Source organism: Hydra vulgaris, chromosome 01 (genome assembly GCF_038396675.1).
Source record: "Hydra vulgaris chromosome 01, alternate assembly HydraT2T_AEP".
Lineage (NCBI taxonomy): Eukaryota > Metazoa > Cnidaria > Hydrozoa > Anthoathecata > Hydridae > Hydra > Hydra vulgaris.
The window spans coordinates 57,471,554-57,496,496 of record NC_088920.1 but is presented as its reverse complement, the minus strand read 5'-3'; the positions used below and the strand labels follow the sequence as shown (position 1 = coordinate 57,496,496).

Genomic DNA, 24,943 nt, shown 5'->3' with positions numbered 1-24,943 from the left:
ATTAGGAAGACTGTAGCACAAATTTTTTTCATTTTAATTATTCTATTTATTGAAACCAAAGTAATCCACTCCTTATTTTTCTTTATGACACTTAAATTAAGTTTACTTTTAATTTTAGTCTCTGACACTGTTTTGGATTATCTAAATATTAATGGAGGCATTGTATCCTTCAAAAATCCAGATTTGGTTTTAACCAATCGCCATTTTTTACAAATTTGCAAAGAAAAAGATAAATTTAACTTGATATGGCCGAATCTTTCAGTATTTTTTACATCCTTGTTTAAATACCCTATATCTAGAGTTATGCTGATCAAGTGCCTTCAAAAGTCAAAAGATTTCATTGCAAAATTAAATCGTGCCAAAAATTTTGATTCAACAAAGTATTTTTTAAGCTCTGCTTTATCTTTTATTGGTGCTTTTCCGGGTGTTGTTGGTTTGTCACCTTCTGATGCTTGTTCTACCCCAACTTCTATCCACAATAGTGAAATTGTTTCAAATCAAATTACTGTTTTTGTATCTTCTGATTTAAACTTGCAAATTGCTAATGATGATTTTTTGTGTTCAGTTACCCCAAACTCTATTGTATACACCTCTTTAGAAAATGATTCTGAAAATTTTCTTCTTGATGCGCAAGTTAATGAAGTGAATCTGCCAGTTTCCAGTTCGGATAAAAAACTACCTATACTATCAGGTGATTTGACCTATCAAATAAAAAAATAAAAACAGAGAATAAATCAACTTAAATTACAAAATAGACAAATTAATAAAAGATGTAATGAATATATCAAGCAATCTTGTCAAAATATAATGTCAGAAATGTCAATAAAAGAGAAGTTAGAAAGGATTGTAGGATTAACCAATTGTTGCAAAAAATTTTAGATTAGAAAAAGAAATAAATACAAAAAAGAGAAAGGGCATTATTGGAAGAACCGCCCCAGTGAAGTAAGATCCTTTTCAAGCTCAAATGCCCCCTTCAAGCAATCAGGGAGTGTTGCGTTCTTATCAAGGCAGGAATAAATGGTAGTATTAGCTGTAAAACAAGGCAATTGAAATCCGTAGCTATGATCAGAAAGTAAGTTATTAGATTCAAGAGGAGAGTATAAGTGTTTGTTAATTAAAGACTCAAAAACCTTGCTTATAATTAGACCATTAGATATATCTACCTTCTTCAAAAACGTCAAAAACATGTTACAAATTAAAATTTCTTTACTTGATAGGTGAAATCACCAGATAATATAGGTAGTATCCAAATTGGAAACTGGGAGATTCTCTTAATTAAGTTGCGTTTTAATAAGAAAGTTTTTAGAACCATTTCCTAAAGGGATGTATGCAATAGAAGTTGGGGTAACAGAGCATGAAAAGTCATCATTAGCCATTTTCAAAATATAATCAGAAGGTACAAAAACAGTAATTTGATTGGGAACAATTTTACTATTGTGGATAGAAGTAGGGGTAGAGCAAGCATCAGAAGGTAACTAATTTTAAAGTTGGAAGTTACTGGAAGAGCCAAGACGAAGTTTATATAGCTAGATAACAATTAACAGACGACTAAAAAGATTGCAAAAAGATGGGTAAATCCATCATGCTAGACTTTATCGAAAGCCTTTGATATCCAGAGCAGTAGAATTTGCCTAACCACCTCTATCTAATGCTATGTAGTACTATTCTGTAAGAAAAGTTAGCAGGTCAGCTCTAAATCAAGATGATTGAAATCCATGTTTCTTACGTCATCTGCAAATAGAGCCACCTTTAGGCTTTTCAGAATGATCATTAGTTTTGCTTAAAAGTTAACCCATTACTTAGTGACACTAATGTGAATTAGGAGCGTTCAGTGCCACAGGGTCTGTGTGTTTTGGCCAAGTGTCAACTTGGCTTACCTTCTCGATGGTGTCTATTGTTAAAAATGATTATTAGTTTGTTTCGTTACTGAAACTTGCTACTTCTAATCATTCACTAAAAGCCAAGAAATAAATTTTAGAATAAAAACATTTTTTTATGTTGTTTTCATTTTTTTTATCTTAGGTTCACATAAACAATCTTAAAGAGTAAGTTTCTTATATACTTTCTATAATTTATATACATTATATAATTTATATATAATTTCTATAATTCATATACTTTAATATACTTTATATAATTTTTTTTATACTTATTTATTTTTAAATGTTTTTAATTTATATAATTTTAAAATAAATTAACAAAATATTTTTAACACGTTATTGTGTACCTGTGTTTCTAATAATAATATTTTTACATTTTTAGATATAACTTCTGCTGTTACACCTGCCTATTGCAGTTGTAAGTACTCCAAATTTCAGAAAGTTCGTTTGCTGTAAGTTATTTTCATTAAAAATTAAATTTTAACCTTATTGAAGAATCTTCTGTCTGTTAAATAGGTTATTCTGAATAGTTTCGACAGATTTGAATGCCCTTTTGCAGTAATTTACTGACCGGTTTGTAAATTATACAATAATTTCAAAATAATGCATGATTTGGATTCCATGATTCCTTTATGCATATTTGTATGGTGTAATTATAATATAACTCCAAATTTTATTTTCCAAAACTAAGTAAATAAGTGAAAACTATCAGTTTGTAAAGAGATGATTCTGGTTAATCTCGTCAGATGAATAATAATGGGACCAATATGAAAAATTTCGAGTCAAATTTAATAACGGTTGAAAAATATCAAATATATTCAAAGTTATATACCCAAAATATATAAGCCCAGTTGGTTTGTGCAGCCTATTTGCAGTAATTTACTGACCGGTCTGTAAATTATACAATAATTTCAAAATGATGTACTATTTGGATTCCATGGTTCCTTTATGCATTTTGTTTGGTGTTATTATAATATAACCCCAAATTTTATTTTCTAAAACTAAGTAAATAAGTGAAAACCCTCAGTCTGTAAAATAGATCATTCTGGTAAATCTCATCAATTGAACAGAAAAATTTTGGGGTATTTTATTTTCTTATACTTGTTGGATCACAATGGAAAATTTAAAGTCAAATGTAATAATGGTTTAAAAGTTATTCCAAAAGTCAATATGACACCAAAACTTAGTAAATAAGTTAAAACCCTCAGTCTGTAAAATAGACAAATCTGGACAATCCCGACTGAATTAAATAAAAATATTTTGGTAATTTATTTTCTTATAGTTGGTGAATCAATATGGAAAATTTCAAGTCAAATGTAATAACGGTCCAAGAGTTATTCAAGAGTCAATATGACACCAAAACTAAGAAAATAAGTGAAAACCCTCAGTCTGTAAAATAGACAGTTCTCTGCAATCCCGACAGAATTAAAAAAATTTTTTTTTTGTATTTTATTTTCTTATAGTTGTTGAATCAATATGGAAAATTTCAAGTCAAATGTAATAACGGTTCAAAAGTAATTCAAAAGTCAATATGATTCAAAAATACTCTCTTTTTCGGTGCCATAACACTGCCATTTTTCCATACTTAAGCCCTATACCTTTTGTCAAAAAATCATCAATTTTTGCACTACAAAAAATTCAATAACTTTGGAACCGCTTAACTTCAAAGGTCGAATGACCCCTCATTTTTTAAGTCAAGTCAAGCTCTATGCAATGATATAAATTATATATGCTTTTTTGAATTATAAAAAAATCGTCTGGAATGGCTAACAATAATGAACAATCAATACAAAATAGATAAATTAGAAAAGATGAAATAAAAGTCTTTAAAAATCGACACAAAAAAAAACAAACTTTAATTATTATCTTTATTTTTGCTATAGATATACTTTTGTTCGGACTCTGTATATTTTTTTTTTTGTTTTGATTAGCTTATCTATAGCTTCATTGTCATCTTTTTCTAAGGCTGATTTTGTTAGGACTAAGTTTGGCTTTTGTATTTTTTGTTAAAACTATTTTATTTTTTGATAAGTTGTTTTTCAATAGCTGCAATTTATTTGCTTATATATTTTTCTCAAGTTATATTTTGTTGAAACATATTTGCTTGCTTTATTATTTGGATAATATTAGTTTAATAAATAATAATTAAATCGTAAAATCTGACCTACTAGTTTTCGGACTTGTAAGAAACCAGTCCGGCCGTGTATTTAAATTGGCTTGAGGTGACATTGAGTCAAACAAAAACAAAAGTAGTTGTGAAAATAAAAATTAAGTTGCCTCAACATGTAAAACTTTTTAAAAAATACATTTTAATAAGTTTTTTAAATAATTATCTTTCAAAAACGTTTATAAAACATAAAATCAGTTCAAGGTTGTTTTTTTGATGTTAAATCGATGTTGATACTTCAACGCCGATAACTTGTTTCCAAATCAAGGCATAAATCAAAGTTTGATAAAATGTTTGATAATCATATGGAAACCCTTTACATAAATATGAAGTAAAAGTGGACCCGTAATTGAGCCTTGGGAGAACCGCAAGTTATACTCATGTAATCAGTTTTTCCTTCTTCACGTGATTTGTATTGTTTTCCATTGTTTAGACTTAACTTTTGAGCCATTGACTTAACTTTGAATTAATTTTTTGAGCCATTGACTTAACTTTGAATTAACTTTTGAATTAACTTTTGAATTTGAATTGAAATTTGAATTAACTTTTGAGCCATTGACTTAACTTTGAATTAATTTTTTTTAAATTGAGCCGTTTAGACTTAACTTTTGAGCCATGTGCTTTTATCACCATAGCTTTTGGGTTTTTTTATAACTATACTTTGGTCTACTGTATCAGGTTTTGCTAAGATATATAAAAACTCTGAGAGTAAACTTATTTCCGTCAAATGCTTCAAATATACCGTGAAAAATAATAATAATGGCATGGTCAGTTGAAAAATTGGCTGAAATCCATATTGTTTATTATAATAGATTATTGTTTATACTTAGAAAAGTTAAATTTTCTTTATACATATTTTGCTCTAAGAAATATTTTAGAGAAGCAAGGGAGAATTGAAATTGGTCTGTAATTTTTAGGATTAGAAATGTCTCTTGATTTGAAATTGGGTATTACCCTCGTAATTTTAAGTTTCTCCGGATAATTACCTAGTTTTAAAGAGAGATTAAAAATATATAAAAGAGAGGTTGTTAAGTATTTTATCGATTTTTTAATTACATTACTATTAATATTTTCAAATCCCACACTTTAATTTAGTTTTAAAAGATGTACTGCATTTAAGAGTTCCTTTCCAGTAATTTCATAATTATCCATCTTAAAGGTCTTATAAGGAGTAAAATATGACTAGAAGTTTACTTCAGTAGTTTCTTTTTTCGACGCTAAAGTAAAACCTACACTGAAAAAGTATTGATTAAGTGTTCCAGTAATTAATGATTTATTTGTAATAATTTTATTATCAATGTTTAGATTTATAGGAAGACTATTTTTGTCGTTTTATTTCGTAACAATTACTTTCTTAATTACGTTCCAAGTATTTTTCTTATCATTTTTATGTTTTATAATTGTTCGATATAGTAAAATTTCTTTGACTTTTTAATAACCATCTCAAAAATATGTTTATAGTTTTTATAATTTGTTTCATTATTAAAAGTTTTTTTTGAGAAACTTAATATATAGTTGTTTTTGTAATTTTTGACAACTTTATAGTTTCAGGCGTTATCCATGGATTTAATAATATCTTTTTTTTCACACATTTTGTAACTACAGAAAAAGTTGTATTGTAAAGTTGTAAATTTATCAATAAACTTATTGTATGCCTTTTATGCGTGTTTAATATCAAGGAGGTTAATGCAATTCAAATCTTATAGAAGAGTATTACAATTTTCAATGGATTTTTCTTTTATTTTCTGCATAGGGGAGAGTGGGGCACCATGACACATTTTTGGTTTTTGCTTCGTAACAATTTTTTTAATACGCTTTTTTTTAGGCAACTAGTTTATTTTGTAGAATGAGTTTAAACCTACAAAATAAATTCTATAAATTACCAAAATATAATAGGTTAAACTTCTGAGACTAGTTAAAGTAAAAATAGAAATTTGTTTCAAGATATCCCACCCATGAGGTACCTTGAAACACACTATGAGCATCATTAAAAAAATAATTAAAAAGTATAAAACAAAGAAAAAAAGCAAAACTTTTTTTGAAATATAAACAAATTAATATTTATAACACAAATAATGCATCCAATAGTTCGATTCGCATTTCAGAAGACCAGATTATATATTGCTTTAAATGTCACTATTAAGCGTCAATAAATAATGACTTTGTATCGAAATGGATTCTCCTTGAGTTAAATTAACTTAAATCTTTTTACAATTGTCTATAAATATTACAAGAAATGATTTTAACAAATTTTTATGTCACAATGGAGTATTATTCTGCAGTTTTAGGGCCCCATCACAAATACTGAATCAAGTTACCCCATACTTGCTAATAGAAAGCAATTGCATTATTTTTAGTACCGACTTATTTTATCAATGGTTTTGTTTAATAAAGTAAAAAGCATACGGATTGTAGTTTACAAAATAATGTTATTTACTGATAGGCACATTGAGTAAGGTACCTTAAAACTAATGAGCTTTAAAAACTAATAAACTGCATTGTCATCAAAAAACACAAATTTTGACCCTCGCAGACCCAATGATGTCAAACAACATAATTTTTTTACATAACATAGCTGTAGAAGTAATTGCTTCTCTACTTAAAAATGATTTTCACAACTCTTAAGATGCCTCCACAATTACAATGTTTCATGGTTCCCAATGGATCATGGTGCCCCACTCTCCCTTATCTCTTTTAATTTCTTGTACATAGATGTTATCATATTTTTGTGAGATAAGAAATACAGGATAAAGATCTGAAATGTCGCATTTAAAAATCCCTGTTTTTATTTTAGATTTGAAAGCGTTGGTGACTATTTGATCTTAATTGATTGCGTTTTCTCTAGTTATTCTTGTAGGTTCATTAATTAGTAGAATTTAGTCAAATGTTTGACGTTAAAGATATTATTTATTTTTATATTTAAATGACGCATGTTCATGTAAAACCTACAAAATAAATGCTTTTAGTTTTGCTTAATTTATTTTTAATTATGTTTTTAATATGTAAATCAAATTGTTTTATTGAACCGGAAGGTGGTCTATATAAAATGTAGATGATGATGTTTTTTGTGGTTTTATTTATCAAATCCACGCAGAGTGGTTCACCTTCATTAATGGTTGAACACAAATCTTATAATAGCTTCTATAATAAAGAATTACTTATAAATACACACAAACCCCCTCCTTTCTTCCCAGGCCATCCGAACTGATGAATCACTTTATAATTTGGTAGCTGAAAATTTGTATTTGTTTCTTGCTGAAATTAAAATTAAATATAACCATCTTGCTACCATCTTCATGTTTTTCTGACTCATAAAACCTTAAACTTTTCCAAGCTAATGTTAACCATCTCCTTGCTCTATATTCTATATTGTTTTTCTAGTAACTCTGTACTTTAATAGTGATTGCTTGCAGCCTGTTGGAAGTGAATCAGAATTTTAAAAAAATGTATATATATATATGTGTGTGTGTGTACATATATATATATATATATATATATATATATATATATATATATATATATATATATATATATATATATATATATGTGTATATGTATATGTATATATACATATATATATATATACATATATATATATATATACATATACATATACATATATATATATATATATATATATACATATATATATATATATATACATATATACATATATATATATATATATATATATATATATATATATATATATATATATATATATATATATATATATATATATATATATATATATATATATATATATATATATATATATATATATATATATATATATATATATATATATATATATATATATATATAAATTAGGAGTGGGAATTTTTTTTTCAAGTGACGGCCCTGTAACAATCCGGGGAGCAATAGCTTAAAGTTTGAAAATTTGCTTAAATAACTCATATTGTTTAACTATTATATATTATATTTATTTAAACATAATTTGTATTTTAGATACATAAGATATCAGAAAATAAATTAATTGGACAAATTGATTTTAAAATTGAAATTGACAAATTGAAATCGCCCATCATTTTAAAGCCAAGAAATCATATATATGGAAATTGATTGAGAAGTCACTGATGGATTTTTCAAAATTATGTATAAAATGATAAAACAGATATTAGGAGAATATCATTTCCTTTTAGAATTTGATAACATTTCTAGATCAAGTAATGTTATTAAAGAAATCACAATTGAATTTTGTCAATTATGTTATTGTCAATTAAAAAATCTGAGCAAAGTAAAGTCTGCTATTCAAAGATAAAAATATGTTATTAAATGTTCAGAAAGTAGAAATAAGAATACAATTATTATAAATATCTGGGATAAAATATTTGACTCGATGCCCAAAAATGCTAAATTTAAAAATTTGGAAGGCAAACTCTTTTTCAGAACTTCAGAAGTTTTCTAATGGGTGCAAAGGTCAGTGCAGTATTGTGACAGAGTCTAATACAACACATCCGCAAGACCATCTACCTTAAAAAAAAGAACTTGAAATAAATTATTGTCAAATGTTTGATGATACAGAGAATTTTAGTGGTGAAAGTTTAGAAGATAATACTGCAAGCGATTATTACACAATTCCATTGAAACATGTAAAGATCACCGGTAAAATGGTAGCTAAGAAATCTGAAAATGAAGGGTCTCCAGTAAGTTATACGGCAAAAATTGTAAAAGCTGTACTCAATGCAGTTAATGAGACAATTTTTTGCATATCAGCAGTCCAAAATGCATTACCAACACTCGTGCATGAGTTAAGCTTAATTTGGCCTTATATATACTCTTCTGAAGAAATGCAGTGCTTCCGTTTTGATGGTAAGAGAACAGACAAACAACGTTATTATAGCACTTGCATTTCAAGCAAGTCTAAATCTTTGATTATATCTTTGAAAAAATTGGAGAAAGGCAACTCTGTTTCTATTTACAACATTTTACACAATTATTATTTTGGAATTAAATTTATTTAATAAAATCTCCTTTGTAATATGTGACACCACTACAGTAAACAAATGTTCTAAAAGTGGAGTATCTAAGCGATTGACAAAAATTATTCCAGGTTTATTTTTTCATTCTTGTCGACTTCATGTTCTCGACCTGATTCTTAAGCATTTCGTGAACTCAAAGTTTGATTCTGTATTAACATCGCCTAATATTAATTACTGGTTTATTAATGAGTTGACATACATGAACGTTAAAACTTGGTGTAAGTTCATATTATAGATGTTAAATATGCCAAGTATAGGCGAATGAGGCTTTTATTGAACAGTTTTATAAGCTCTAAATAGTATTCTGCACTCGTGTATTTGTTTACAGTAGATTTTTTTTTTAATTTTGTATGATTTGTACTTGCCCGCACAGTGTAACAAGAAATCAAATAATAATGAATAAAAGAATAATTAAAATTTTTTTTGATTTATTGATTAGATATATTTTGAATTTTGATTGTTTAAGAAATTGTTTATTTATTGTTTAGAAAGATTTATTGTTTATAAATGGTTTTGCCCTACCTATCTTGGCAAAAGCTTTTGAAATTTTTTTCTTAATACTTTTACTCCAACGTAAATATTCATCTAATAATAAGTCAAAAAAGTTTACTGAAGTTTCTCTTTTAATGTTAACGTTATTGGTTATTAGATTTGACAGATTAATGGGAATATTTTCTAATTTATTTACTTTATAAGACAAAATAAATTTGGTTTTTTTCACATTTAGAGAGAATTCATTACTTAAAAACCACTCGTTAACTTTAAGCAATTGTTTGTTGGCTATTTCAAAAAGTATTTTATTATCTCTGTGGGAATAAACAAGATAACAGTCATTTGCAAAAAGAGCACAATTTCAGAAGTCTGTTTCTAAATTTATATCATTTTTATACACCAGCAATAACAAAGGTCCTAAAATAGAGCCCTGGAGAACCCCATAAGTTAGAGCATATGGAACTGTTTGTTTCTGCTCATATTGTTTAAATTGCTATCTATTGGTCAAATAACTTTTGACCCAAAGTTAGTTATTATTTTTTACTCAGCTATATTCAAGTTTTTTTAATTGTATGTTGTGGTTTACACTATCAAAAAACCTTTGACAGATCAATGAAAACTCCTAATATAAAGTAGTTATCAGATAATGCATTTGTTATTGGGTTGACTGTTTCAACCACTGCATGTTCAGTTAAATGTTTTTTTTGAAACCCAACTGTTTTGATTACAACATATTGTTCTCCGATAAATAATTAAATAGCCTGTTATACATTATTATTTCAAGCAATTTTAAAAAATACGGTAATATAAATATAGGTCTATAATTAGAAATAAGGGAGTCATCGTCACTCTTAAAAATTGGCGTGCATCGTGCAATGTTTAAACTTTCCGGGGCCAAAGCTGTTTTAAAATAAAGAATAAAGATGTGAAACAAAACAGGTTTGATTATATCATAAATAGATTGTACAGCATTAAAGTTATTTTTATCAAATTCAGCACTTTTGTTAATTTTAAGATTATAAAAGATGGTTCGCAATTCAATTAGTTTAAGATTATTTTCATTTAAAGTTATTGTAACTTTTTAAATAAGACTCAAATGAAGTCAAATGCAGAGGAAATTTTGATGGCAACTTTGGACCAACATTAATAAAACTATTTATTTTTTTAGCAATAATTGATTTATGATAAATATTTTTTTCATCAATTGTAATTTTTTTTCGGCAGAATGTTTCTAGCATAACTATTTTTACCTATTACATTTTTAATTACATTTCAAGTTCTTTTGGTGTTTCTGGTGGTTTTGTCTAATAGCATTCTGATAAATAGTTTAGGAAAATAGGTTCTGAAAATCATTTTACTTCAAAAACATAGTTTAATGAATAATAAAATCGTTTAAAGTTTAAATGAAAGTTTAAAGTTTAAATGAAAGTTTAAAGTTTAAATGAAAGTTTAAAGTTTAAATGAAAGTTTAAAGTTTAAATGAAAGTTTAAAGTTTAAATGAAAGTTTAAAGTTTAAATAAAAAGCTTATATTAAAAAAATAATAGCTCCTTTGATTAGCAACCATGGCAGAATTTGTAGAAAAGGAAAAGAGATGCAACTTTACTAACGATAGCAAAGATGCTAAAGTTTAACAGGTAGAGCCGGTCCAACTACGTTTAAAATGTATTTATTAAACTCGTCTAGAAGAGAAAGAGTATCATTAGAAAAACCAGCCCAAATATGACAACAGTATTCCAAAAGATAACAGATTTGTAAAAGTAGATTTGTAAAAGTAGAGAATGGAATCAGGTTTAAGAGAATGTCGACCACGATAAAGAAAAGTAGAATAAGCGGATGCTATATTAGCAATCAATTATATACATTGTATCTATGAGAGGTCAGTGTAAACTATAATCCAAGAATACGTAAAGAAGAGGACTCAGTGAGACTGTTGTTGTTCATTAAAATAGGAATGTCGACAGTATTACAGTAGTTGTTAGCAGTAAATAACAGAGTTTTGAAAGAGTTGAAATTTAGAAGCCGTTTTGAACCCCAACATTATGCAAAAGTGAGATCAGATTAAAGATAGGCTGCTTGTTCTAAGCGATCGAGCAAAGAAGACTTTTTGTCAAGACTTTTTGTCAATAAAAAATTTTAGTCACGACAATGTTATATATAGGTAAATTAATAATAAAATGTCGTTTACATTTTATGAAAAAATTACATTTGTATAGCATTACATATAAACATCTTTAAGTGTAAGTTGAGCTTGCGGGTCCAATATGAAACAATTATGTTTAAAAAATAATTTGTAAATTCTTTTTTATTGATTTTAAGTCTTTTTTGCTTGAACTGTTTTTTTCTGGATTAAAAAAAGTGGTAAGATTGTTAAAATTGATAATAATTTTTTTGATTGCAGGTGGATTTGAACCCACAAAAATATTAGGATGTTGACCTTGAGGAAATTGCGCTAAATCATTAAGCTTCTGAAGCTAAATTTTATTTAAAATAAATCAAACCTATATATAAACTTTTATGTTTTTTCATTGAGAGTTTATTGGGGAAAAGTTACTACGAGCAGATAAAGTTAAGTTTTATGAAATACCTAGCTATCCGTGACCTCTTTTCCTGGTCCTCTTTTGTTATTTAAATACATATTGACTTAATAAGAAGGTTGAATTTTTATTTTTGTCATAAATTTAAAAAACCACCGGTAAAAACGTTATGCAACTGTCATCTGTGTTTGAGGTGCATAATTATGTGTTTATGTAATTATTTAGGTAAACCTGCACAACTAACGCAGTAAAGAGCGTCGTTTTTAACAAACCTTAAGTTTGCTGAAAAAGTGCGCAATTTTATTACTTTTTCCTTTAAGAACAATTTTGAAATGAGTTATTTTAAAACTGTTTTCTCAAAAATATTGAAGTAAATAAGCAAAGAAATGGTCGATTTGAAATAGATTTACTTAGACACGTACTTTATAAGTCTTTGCGTAAATTGTATAAATAATTTGTAAATATATATATATATATATATATATATATATATATATATATATATACATATATATATATATATATATATATATATATATATATATATATATATATATATATATATATATATATATATATATATATATATATATATATATATATATATATATATACATATATATATATATATATATATATATATATATATATATATATATATATATATATATATATATATATATATATATATATATATATATATATACAGGCCTTGCTTTAAATAAAAAATGCTTAATGCTTTTGCTTTACGCGATATATGGCGTCTTCTCATAAGTTCTCATAATTTTTTTATTTTTGTTATTTAAGACATTAACTTAATGCTTCAGCTTAAATGCTTTAACTGCTTAGCTTATTTATGCTTAGCTTTAACTGCTTTGCTTTAACTGCTTAGCTTAATTTCTTCAACTGCTTAATGCTTTAGCTTAACGCGATATTTGACGTCTTCTCATAATTTTTTTATTTTTGTTATTTAAGACATTAACTTTTTTGAATTACCGCAAAACGAGTTTAATGCTAACGGCTTTTTTATTATAACTATAAGGAAATGTTTGTTTTATTTTATTTTTTTAAAAATAAATAATGAAATTTATATTGCATTTTAAAAAATATTTGATAATAATAAATTTTATTCTTTTCTCGACATTTGCGTAAATGAATTAAAATATGTTAAATTTTTGAATTTTAAAAATGATTTTTTCTTATATTTTTAATTGTGGATTAACTACAAACGACTTTTATTTAAAAAATAATGAGCGAGTAACAAATTAAAAAATTACGTTAATTTATTTACTTTATTAAAAGTTTATTAGTTTATTATTTTATCATTAAAATTATATCGCTGTATATATCATTTTTTTAAATAATAATTAATGTGATTTAACTTGTGTTATAAAAAAATAATTTAACTTGAGTTTTGTGCAAATTAGTGATGCAGCGTTTATTAAAAAATTAATTTTGAGGAAAAAAAAAAAACTTTTAGTCAGGAAAACTTAAAAAAAGCAATTGCAATGAAAATGAGCTAATTTTTTTTTTAAGAATAAGTAAAATTTTAATACTGAATAATATTTAGTAATATTTTTGAATAAATTTGACAGTTAAAACCCTAGCATTAACTTTAATTTTAATAAACTTAAATATATTTTTTAATGAAAATAAATTATATATTTTTGAATTCTAAATTAAATTATATATATTTTTTTATTTGAATAGAATTAGACATTTTTTATTAAATTAGTTTTAAATTAAATCATGTTTTTTATCAAAATTAAGTCATGTTTTTATGACTTTTGCCTCAAGCTTAATAAATCAATCATTGCAACAAAAAAAATGTATAGATAAATAAACTTTTAAATTTATTTGAGTTTTTTTATTGGTAAAAATGCACTTACATCAAACATAACTGTCGTTCAAACTTTTGTAACAAATATTTTCACATAAACGTCAATCACAAGTAAATGTGACTTTTTTAAAAGAAATGATTTTTTTTATCTTGCCGATTATAGAATAACTTAAAAGTTAAAAAATTCGCTAAACCGAAATTGATTCGAGGAAAACCGGGTCAAATCGCACACATATCAATAAAAACTAAATAACTTATTAATTTTTTTTTTTTTTTTTTTTTATTAGATAGGTAATATATTACTACGTAAAATAATATAAACATATGCTAAAAAATATTATTAAAATTTTTAAAAATATTAACGGTAAAGAAAAAAAACTAGTGCGGTTTTAGGCGACATTCTGATAAAACCACACACTTAAAAAAACATTGAATTTTTTAAATTTTAACTTTTTCCTTATTTTTTTTTTTTTTAACACAACTTTATTTAGGAAACTATGTTAAAGTTTATACATTTTTTTGCAACAAAAAAAACTTAATTTAAACTTCATATTTCTTTGATAAACATGTTTCCTTGCACAACCGTTTCCGACACATCGAATGTTCGCATTGCAATATTTCTGTGTGTAAATGTACTCTACACTTTTTAGATTTTGCAACTTTTAATTGTTTGGCTGATGGTACTTGTTCTTCATTATTGTTTTGCTGAGATTACTCAGCATTATTATGCTCAAGCATTTAAGTATTTGGCATCGAGAGTCTGCGCTTTGGGTAAAGTTTAGCAACTTTCTTGGCTTCCTTTGTTGCTTTTTCTACATCTTTTTGTTTAAGGAACTCAATAACATTTTCTTCGGTAATAGATTTTCCGCCAAGTTTTGACATGTTCTACTGCTTCAATTTCTTAACATGCAATTGATTTCTTGCTTGAAAAAACTGCTTCAACTGTATCTCGATCCTGTTTTTGTGACGCTCAACACATGCTTGATACCAATTAAAACTTGAAGCTGGTGTAGCTGAGAAAGATGGTAATCGGTGTGTAGTTGGAGTAGGTGCTGCGGCGGCGGTTGAAGATGATAAAGCTAAATCTGATTAAGATGGTGTAGTGCTGCGGAGGTTGCTAAAGTTGATCAAGGTAGATTAAACGTTTGTGTGATTGCTGATTATTTCTTATAATCCTTATAATTTATTTTTATATATATTTACTAAGTGGAAATAAGCCAGTGTACTGGAAACCAGCAATTGCATGCAAGCGTGTAAAAAATTTGCCACTCTCGCAGTTTGAGCAACGGTGGAAAATTTTGTTTATCTAAGTTCTTACATTTTTAGTCTTTGTAATACTTTGAAAGAATTTTTTTTTCATGCTTGTTTGACATGACAACTGACACCTCTATCCAATGGTGGTAGAATATGTGAAAAATGCTCTGGTAGATAAATCAAGATTATATTGTGTTTTTTGCACAGCATCACCGCTTCCAAAGCGATTTGAGTTGTATGCCCATCTAATACTAAAATATGAATACCACCAATTTGCTCAGTTTCGGGTATAAATACTTCTTTCAGCAATTCAATAAACGTATCATGCTCCATCCATCCTGATTTTAAAATTGAATATTTGGTGCCAACTGAACCACCTCTTGCCCAGTTAGAAAAAAAGCTTCTTTGGCTTTGTATGTCACAAATGGAGATGCAAAATCCCCATCAGCGTTGCAGCAATTGTTTTCAGTATAATGAACTTTTCAATGTTGCCAGTAAGTTAAATGTACGTCTTGTCCCCTTTCGATACGCTATGGTTGCCTTGATCACCCTAAAAATCTGTTTCATCACAATTCTAAATACGCAACCCCTAAGTTAAACCAGTCGGTTGATGTTGCTTGGCGACGCATTCAAAATAACGATCAATTATCTCTGGCGTTATTATCTTTTAATTGATAAGGTATCTTTTATTATTATTTTTTAAATGATAAGGATAATTATCTTTTAAATGATATTATATTATCTTTTAATTGATAAGGATAATTATCTTTTAAACGATAAGTATCCGCATTTCTTGTTGAAATTTCTTTTGACCATCTTTTCCTAAAGGCATAAAGCCAGTGTTTACCAGGCTTGCCATTTTTGAATAAGTGCAATTGATCTTCGCGTTTAAGGTAGCAAATTCTAGGATTTCATTTCGGGTTAAACCATAACCCCAGTCACTAAGTAATTGGAACACATACACCATCAATCTTTCTGTTTCATTCGAGAGTACCGTTGCTGTACCTTAGCCATGAAAGCTTTTCTCGCTGTTATTTTTGCGATCTTTGAGCGTTGAGACTTGAGCACCATGTTTGAATGCAGCTTTTCTCAGCGATGTTTTATTTTCGTATATCGTCTTCCTTTTATAATTTTGTTTTTTTAGTTAGCATGTTAAAGTGAGTGAGTTAAATTGAATTGAGTGAGTGATGATTATATTGAGAAATAATATAATAATTGGTTATTAATGAGTGAGAGATGATTATATTAACAAATAACATTATAGCTCATTTTCGATTAAACAGTATCTAACACTAAGTTGATTAGATAAAGATAGGCGTCATGTCACTTGCGAAAAACTAAACTAACCAATTAATCGAGTGTGCGGCTTATCAGAAATAAGAATTTTTTTTCTTTTTTGATTTTTTATTTAGCTTTTATATATATATATATATATATATATATATATATATATATATATATATATATATATATATATATATATATATATATATATATATATATATATATATATATATATATATATATACATTCGTCCCCCGGTTAACGAACTTAATTCGGAGTACGAACTAGTTCGTTATCCGAAAAGTTCGTTAACCGAAACGCGTTTTCCCATAGGCCGCTATTAAAAATTTTTAATTGGTGGATTTTGCCGAAATAATGGGGGAAAAAATTCAAAAAATTGTCCAACTTGATAAATAAAATAGGCAAAGGTGAAATGATTGAAACCTGAGATTTATACACTTTTAAAAATTGAAACAAATTGAAATTGTGCATGAAAATTGCTTGTCAAAGTTTTAAAAAAAACTAAAAATTGAACATGAACATTGCTTATCAAAAAATGAAAATTCAACAAGAAAATTGCTTGTCAAATTTTTACCAAAAAATTGAGAATTGAACTTGAAAAATGCTTGTCAAAATTTTACGAAAAAATTGAAAATTGAACATGAAAAATCCTTGTCAAATTTTTTACCAAAAAATTGAAAATTGAACTTGAAAGAAAAATCAACAAGAAAATTTCTTGTCAAATTTTTACAAAAAAAAAATGAGTCATCCGCCAAGTCAATTGCAGCAGCCCTCTTCTGAGCAGTTCCAGATGGCCCAGCAGCTGCAGATGGCCCAGCAGTGAAAAACTTGTCAATGGTCGTTTGTTTTTCCCTGGCTTTGAGCATGGCGCGGAAATGCTTGACCCCAACAGCTTCAACATGGTCAAGAGCTTGCTCCACCTCAAACTTCTTGGGATGGTGGGCCATTAAAAATTCTTGGACTTTGTCCCAGTGGATGAAAAGATTTTTGATGTCAGCTGACTTAATGGGTTCCTCCTCCTCAGCAGTCTCTCCAGTTGCTTCAGCTAGTTCAACGAACCCGGTTCGTTAACCGAGTTCCGGTTCGTTAACCGGGGGAGGATTTTGGGCAAACTTTCGGTTCGTTAACCGAAAGTTCGCTAACAGGGGGGTTCGTTAACCGGGGGACGACTGTATATATATATATATATATATATATATATATATATATATATATATATATATATATATATATATATATTTATATATATATATATATTTATATATATTTTTATTTATATATATATATAAATAAATATTATATATTTAGTTATTAATTTGAAATATATATATATAAATATATATATATATATATATATATATATATATATATATATATATATATATATATATATATATATATATATATATATATATATATATATATATATATATATATTTATATATATATATATATTTCAAATTAATAACTAAAGTTTACCTTTTTTGATTTTACAAACAAATCCATAAAGATTATCACAATCAGCATCATTCCAGCCATAAGAATTTGTTTCAACGCAGTGCTCTTTGACAAAATAATTATCAGGTTGACCAGGCCTCCAATTAAAGAATAACGGAGCTGTATTATCAGACCAAAAAAAATATCTCTGAAGAGCATTAAGACCTTTAAAAGTAATAAAATTTATATACAAAAATATTGTTTAACTTAAGTTTTTTTAGGTCAAATTATTAAAAGAAATCAACAAACCAATCCAAAAAAAGCTCTTCATGCTGTTATTTTTGAGGTAGTTTAAAATAAATAAGTTTTCTGTTTGATTAGCTACACTTAACAAATTGCCTCCATTATTTAAGCAGTATGATAGAGAGTTTATCCAATTCTTTCCATATAGTGCAGCATTTCCGTTTTGAAATAGATAACAATAGATTCCATATTTAATCCACCCATCAGGACAAACTTGACCATTAAACTCTAAAAAAATCCATTAAAATATCATATTAGTTTTATAAAAACAAACATTTACGATGAATACTATAAAAATACATTAACACTCTTTTTTGAATCGAAGGGTTTAAGTTGATGTTTTCCTAAATTTTTTTCCTTCAAGTTGCTTTGCAAAAAAAAGAGGAGGGAAAAAAATTATTATTTATAAGTACAGGTAAAAGGACCTCAGAATGCAGTGGGACCTTAGAATGTCAGGTTTGAATTAAACCAACTTGGATCTCAATTTTTTTAGTTAAATTCTAAAGGCGTTGAATAATCTGATTAAAGAATATAATGTTAAGTCACAAACAAAAAAATATTACATTTAATCCATACAAAATAATCTAAATTACAAAGACGTTGAAAATAATGTAATAGCAATAAACTTATTTTTTTTAAATAATTTTAAGTATTTCAATCCCTTCTGATAATAAATTTGTAGAACCTTATCAGAAATGTTGTCTTAAAGACTCCAAAAACAGTGCTAAAATGATGAGTGCGCGGAATAAATCCAATTTTCTTAAATTCGCTTTTTTAAATACCTAGCATTTTGAGGTGCTGCGCCTAACGTTTTGAGGTACCAAATCAAAAACTGTATAACAAACATAAGTTATTACTATTTATCATTTTTTTTTTATAACATTAACTAACTTAAAAAAAATGTAATGAACAAAAAATATAAAAATAAGATCCAGGTAAACTTTAATTCAAAAAGAGGCGAATAGAGAACGCTAGGTTGTATTCCAAAATAAAATCAGTTATAGAAATGAAGTTTTCAATGTTTTCTTCATCTGACTCAAACTGAAGTTGTTTTTTGGGTCCTATTTCTCCTTTTTGGCTTTGTCTTCCTTGATTGAAGAAAAAGTTTCCAAAATTTTTTCCCCCTCCATTGAGCCATAAACCTGGATAACTCTAACATTTTCTTTTTTCAATTTAGGTCTTACTTTGGTTACAGGCAACAAGTTAGGTATTTCTTCCGGTGATTTTGATTTATCAGATATTGTTTGATAAGCTTCCATGGCACTTTCGTATTTATGTTTCCAATATCTTGCTGAGCCACAGCGAACATCTTTTGGAAATAATACTGTTAATGCTGTTGATATATAATCTTTTTCGGTATTTTCATGAACACTCAGCTCAGCTCGTAAATACTTATCTTCCTGCACCCAATTAACACTAAGTCCTCCGCTTGAAATGCCAACTTTTTTACCTGCATTTATGATTGTTTGTTTTGATGCCCACTTTTCCCATAACTCTGCAAGTATATTCATGAAACTATCTCTGTTGATTGTCATAAACGGAGAAAAAATACAGATTTAGCACTTCTGTGCTCAGAGTGCAATTTCTGATTGATTTGATTAAGGATCTAGTAACGCCAGTTGTATCAGGTGGAGTGATGAAAAGTCAAATATTTTTGCTTCTTAGGAATGTCAATACATCACTTTTGAATCTTGAAGAGTGACCATCAGATAGGATAACAACAGGCCGTTTTAATTTGTTTTTTTCTAACAACTGGTCAAACATTTGATATGCCCATTGAAGTGTACTGTGATCCAGACTTCCACTCTTATTTGTGGAGATTAGAAAATTTGGAATACGTATAACCGCTTCTTTTGGAGCCATGTGGCCACTAATCCCTTTTCCCTTGAATATGATTTGGCACATTGCTATATCTCCTCCAAAGGAAACAAAACGATGTATAGTTACGCATTCTCTATTTTCTCTTATCATCTTTTGACAACTTTCCCCTCTTCCAGCATACACTAAACCATTTGGAGTATCATCAACTCCATAGTTTATAAACTTGGGAAGAATATTCGTTTCATAATATCGAGATGAAATTAAATGCAAATAAATTTTCTTTTTTTTTTTTAAATTAACTTTTGTTTTCCTAGCGTTCTGAGGTCTCTTAACCTAGCATTGTGTGGTGGAATGTAAAAAGTGTAAAAGATAAGTGAATTTAACATTTAAAAATATATTCAGCATGGAAAATAAATAATTTATGCAGAAATTCTTGACTCCCTAAGCAATATTGGCAACAATACTACCTACTAATTAACCTGACTTTCTGATGTCCCCAATGAAAAAACAATGTCCTAAATATTTATCTAAAGACATATAAAAACTATAGTATAAAATTATTAAAACATTATGGCAATCTAGGCGGAGTATTACTTTAACTCATAAAAATAAAAACAAAGTGTATGCTCAAATATTTATCTAAAGACATATAAAAACTATAGTATAAATTTATTAAAACATTATGGCAATCTAGGCGGAGTATTACTTTAACTCATAAAAATAAAAACAAAGTGTATGCTCAAATATTTGGAGCGTAGCAGGATCTTAAAAAACACCTAACATTCTGAGATCTCTTTACCTGTAGAATAATATTTCGGAAGGTCTAAATAGATGCTTAATTATTGTTTTTATTGATATTTTTTTTTAAAGAAACAATATTTTGAATAGAATTAAAATAGTTTATTTTTTATATTTTAAACTTTTTATGCTTTAGTTTTTATTTCACTAGTTTAATATTTGCTATGGAATGTTTACTTTTAAAACTACTTTAAAAAAACAATAAATAATGACGCTTTTTCAAAAAATGTTTAACTAATAAAATAATTTACGATTGAATTAAAACTTGCTTCTTCATTTGCACTATCTCTAAATGGAATACTTTTACTTTAACTTCATTTATATTTTTCAATCCCCTTTCCCCCCACCAAAACTTCCTGGACCCATCACTGCCAATTAGTATAACAAACGTCGCTGCAGTTTCCATGCAATTAAATTTATAATTTTTGTAAAATTTTTTTAAAACTTCAAACACTTCTGTTTTTATTATTAATAAAAACAAGATATAAAAGATATTGTAGACGAATTTTAATAAAACTTCAATACGAGTCTCAACACTCCCACAATTCCAGACAACAATTACAAACTCCGTCATAATTCCCAACTAATAATAGAGCCTAACCACATACATTTATCAACTTCTGAAATAAGGACCAGTATTCTTAGGCTAAAGTCTAATAGACATATGATTCCGGTGGATTAACCTCCAAGCCTTTTAAATACTCTTTTAACAACAGACTTCTAATATAGTTTTCGAAGTTTTAAAATAATATCTTTAATAACGAAGCGGCTCCAGAGTTCTTATCACCTTCTTCAATTATTTCAATAGTCAAATCTAGTAAAAAATCTCTTTGAAACTCAGGTAACTATTGTGAAAATAGTTTTATACCTATTTTGATAAAACTCTTTAACTATATTACCATGCAAATATGTTCAAATATGTTCAAATATATATATATACATGCAAATATGTTCGAATATATATATATATATATATATATATATATATATATATATATATATATATATATATATATATATATATATATATATATATATATATTTTGGTCACGACGGGAGTCAACTAAATTCTAGCGCCGTTCCAACGTCTGTAACGACGTGGGAAAGAAGTTATCAAATAACGTCTCAAAAAGTAACAATAAAACGACGTTGGAACAATGTTCGTTGTTTAACATTATCCAACGTTAATCTTATTAACGTTAGAACAATATTGTCAACGATAGCTTTTTTACGTTTTTACTTTTGACATTGATGCAAACTCGCCATTTCAATCTAAACACAACTTGATTTTACAAAACCAAAAATATTTTGCGATTTTAAAATGGATTAAAAAATCAAAATAAAGTTTTTTTAATTTGGTTTTTAAGAATTATGATCAATCATACTAATATTTATATCACTGTTATTTTATATTCATAGCGGAATGATACAACTAATTTTTGAACATTGCAATGACAAATTAAAGTTACTAAAACTTTATTTAATTTTCAAAAGTTGTAGAAGTTTTTGTTATCTTTTTGTATATTTTGTAAATTTAACATTGCTTGTATAATAAAAATTTCTGACATATATAATATTTCACATTACATTTCATTTACCATAGTATTTTAAAAACCCATTATTAAACTATTTTAAAATACAGTGCTCATATATTATGACATTTAATTCAATCGTTTTAATACGTGATATCTTACTATTTATTTGAATGGAAAAATTATGTTATTTTTAGTTTCTTGTGGAACCAATTCTAGTCCAGAACTTACTTAATAAGCTTCCCTATAACTTTTGTAATGTGTTTCTTTTATGAATTTGTATAGTAGTATTTTATTATTCAATGATTAGTATTTTATTTTTTGTAACTTATCAGAAAAAGAAAAAAGATTAAAAATTGTAGAACTTGTATTGTTATCTGTATAGTATTTTTTTTTTTTTTTTTTTGTCTTCACATTTAATAATGCTTTTGTAATTATATATATTAGGCAAAGTTACATTTATTAAGTATTAAGTAAAATAAAGATAATAATTTGCTTTTTTATATAATACATAATTATATAATACATAGTTATACAATATAGTTAATCTCAATTTTTTTTTTTAGTAAGTTAAATGATATGAATATATAAAATTGACTTTATTTGGTTTAATCCTGAAAAATTTTATTCGTTCTTTTTTTGGTACCCTAAAATAGATTAAAATTATATTGAAATGGTGTCATTTAAAGTGATGATTGAAATTTGCTGTTTTTATTTTTTATTTTTTTACTTTGGAAACCTTCTTTCCATTTGGTACCACTTAGATATCTGCCGCCCGAAACAAATTGTCCCTTACCCTCTTCCCCTCTTCCATCTCGGCGCCCCTGGCGCTACTGATTATTTAACTCCGAAACACAATCACGGCATTATTATTTGGCCATAAATCTCCCAGCGCGAATAGTTCGCAAGAATAACAAAACTAAGTATAGGGTAGACTGGATTATTTTTACGATTGGTTCAGTCTATACTAAAATATGCAGTTAAGTAAACAAGTTTCAATTGGTCAAAAAGTGAATGTTTTAATGTGATAACATGTTAAAATATAAGTTATATTTTTTGTACTTTGAAGAATGTTTTTACACATTTTTTGTATTATTTAAATCATGATAAAGAAGTCTACAAAAAGATGCTTGATAAACCACTATGTTAACTTTTCAATACACATAGTTTTGCATTTGAAATTGATACTTGCATTAATATTTTTCCTTTTAGCTAGAAATTTTGAAAATTAATTAATATATCTTGAGATATTGTATTTTTTCTTGCAAAAAATGACATTTTTGATTTTCAAAAAGTCTTTAAACCAAAAATAATGAATTATCTTTGAAGTCTCTAAGTTTAAATGGGCCCAACACATAAATGACCACTTGTGAAATTTTTTAATAAATGAAGAAAAAGATAAGTATAAGTTTATCTTCGATGTTTCTATGTGACTTTTTGACCAACTTTCAGAAAATTGGCAGCTATTTTTTTAACAAATTATTTAAATATTTGATTAAAAAAAATTAAACAGTTTTTTTAAGAAAGACTTTATATAGTATGTTAAAATGTAAATGTTATAAAATTTTTATTTGTCACTTGACACAGTTGTTAAAATATATTTTGTAAAAATAATATTTATTAGTAGGTATAAATAGCATATATAAAATAGTATAAAAAAAATGTTTACAAATATCTTGCACCGTTTAACTGGCTACACATCAGTAATGTTCTTTAACCGAAAATGCAATCAGATCATTTTTTGAAGTAAGTTTATGTTTATTTTAGTTTACCGTGTTATTAGGATATTTAAACACACTACACCCTTTTTATTTATTTTGCTGAGATAAGCAGGTTTTGTGAAAAAACTGCTTGAAAATTTGTAGTTAGAGTTTTATGATTTTCTGATAAGGTTTTCATACTTGTTTATATCAAATAATGTTTTTACTTTTATATTTTTGCCTTGTGTTTTTTTCTGTTTTATTTTGCATTTATGCATTTTAAAGTTATGTTTTTAATAAATTATAAAACTGTACACAAAAGATCTGGGTATTATTCTACAATTTTTTTTCTTTTTTTTTTTTTTTGTATACTTGTATTGTAACTTCATAAAATATTTTTATAAAGGATAAATTATTTACTTGGTTACATATTATTAACTTATTATTAAATTGATAAACATTTTTATTAAGTTTTCTTATTGATTACAACAGTTTTATTTTTAAAAGACTTCCAGAAGTTTAAAGACTGGGTACTACTGTTAATAAAAAGTATAAACAGCTACTAAAAAGGAATTTAGGAATTTTAATAAGTATATTTAAACCGGCTGTTTGAAAATACTGGTACATTATATTAGTAATGAATTGAAGCTTTAACAGAATTTTTTATTTTTACAAATTTGAATGTTTTCTATTAATAATTTTTCATACATGTGTTAGCCTATATCTTAAAAAACTGTGTTTATATTCATTTATATGTAGTATATTCAAAAACAAAAGCATTTTGTAGTGGTTTTTTAAAAGTCGATTAACATTTGATACAAGCTATCAGATGTACCTTTCATCAGGTTATAATTATCGGATACAAGGTTTCAGAT

At 26.6% G+C, this 24,943-nt stretch overlaps 1 protein-coding gene across 1 annotated transcript in view; it reads right to left on the bottom strand.

Moving 5' to 3' along the window:
• LOC124809378 (C-type mannose receptor 2-like) overlaps positions 1-24,943 on the bottom strand; it is a 108,912-nt gene that overhangs the window by 5,538 nt on the left and 78,431 nt on the right. The window contains exons 7-8 of the mRNA XM_065786908.1: positions 18,224-18,445; positions 17,957-18,139 (exon numbers count right to left, since the gene is read on the bottom strand). Of these exons, the coding sequence (XP_065642980.1) occupies positions 17,957-18,139; positions 18,224-18,445 (405 nt within the window). The remainder of the gene's footprint in view (positions 1-17,956; positions 18,140-18,223; positions 18,446-24,943) is intronic.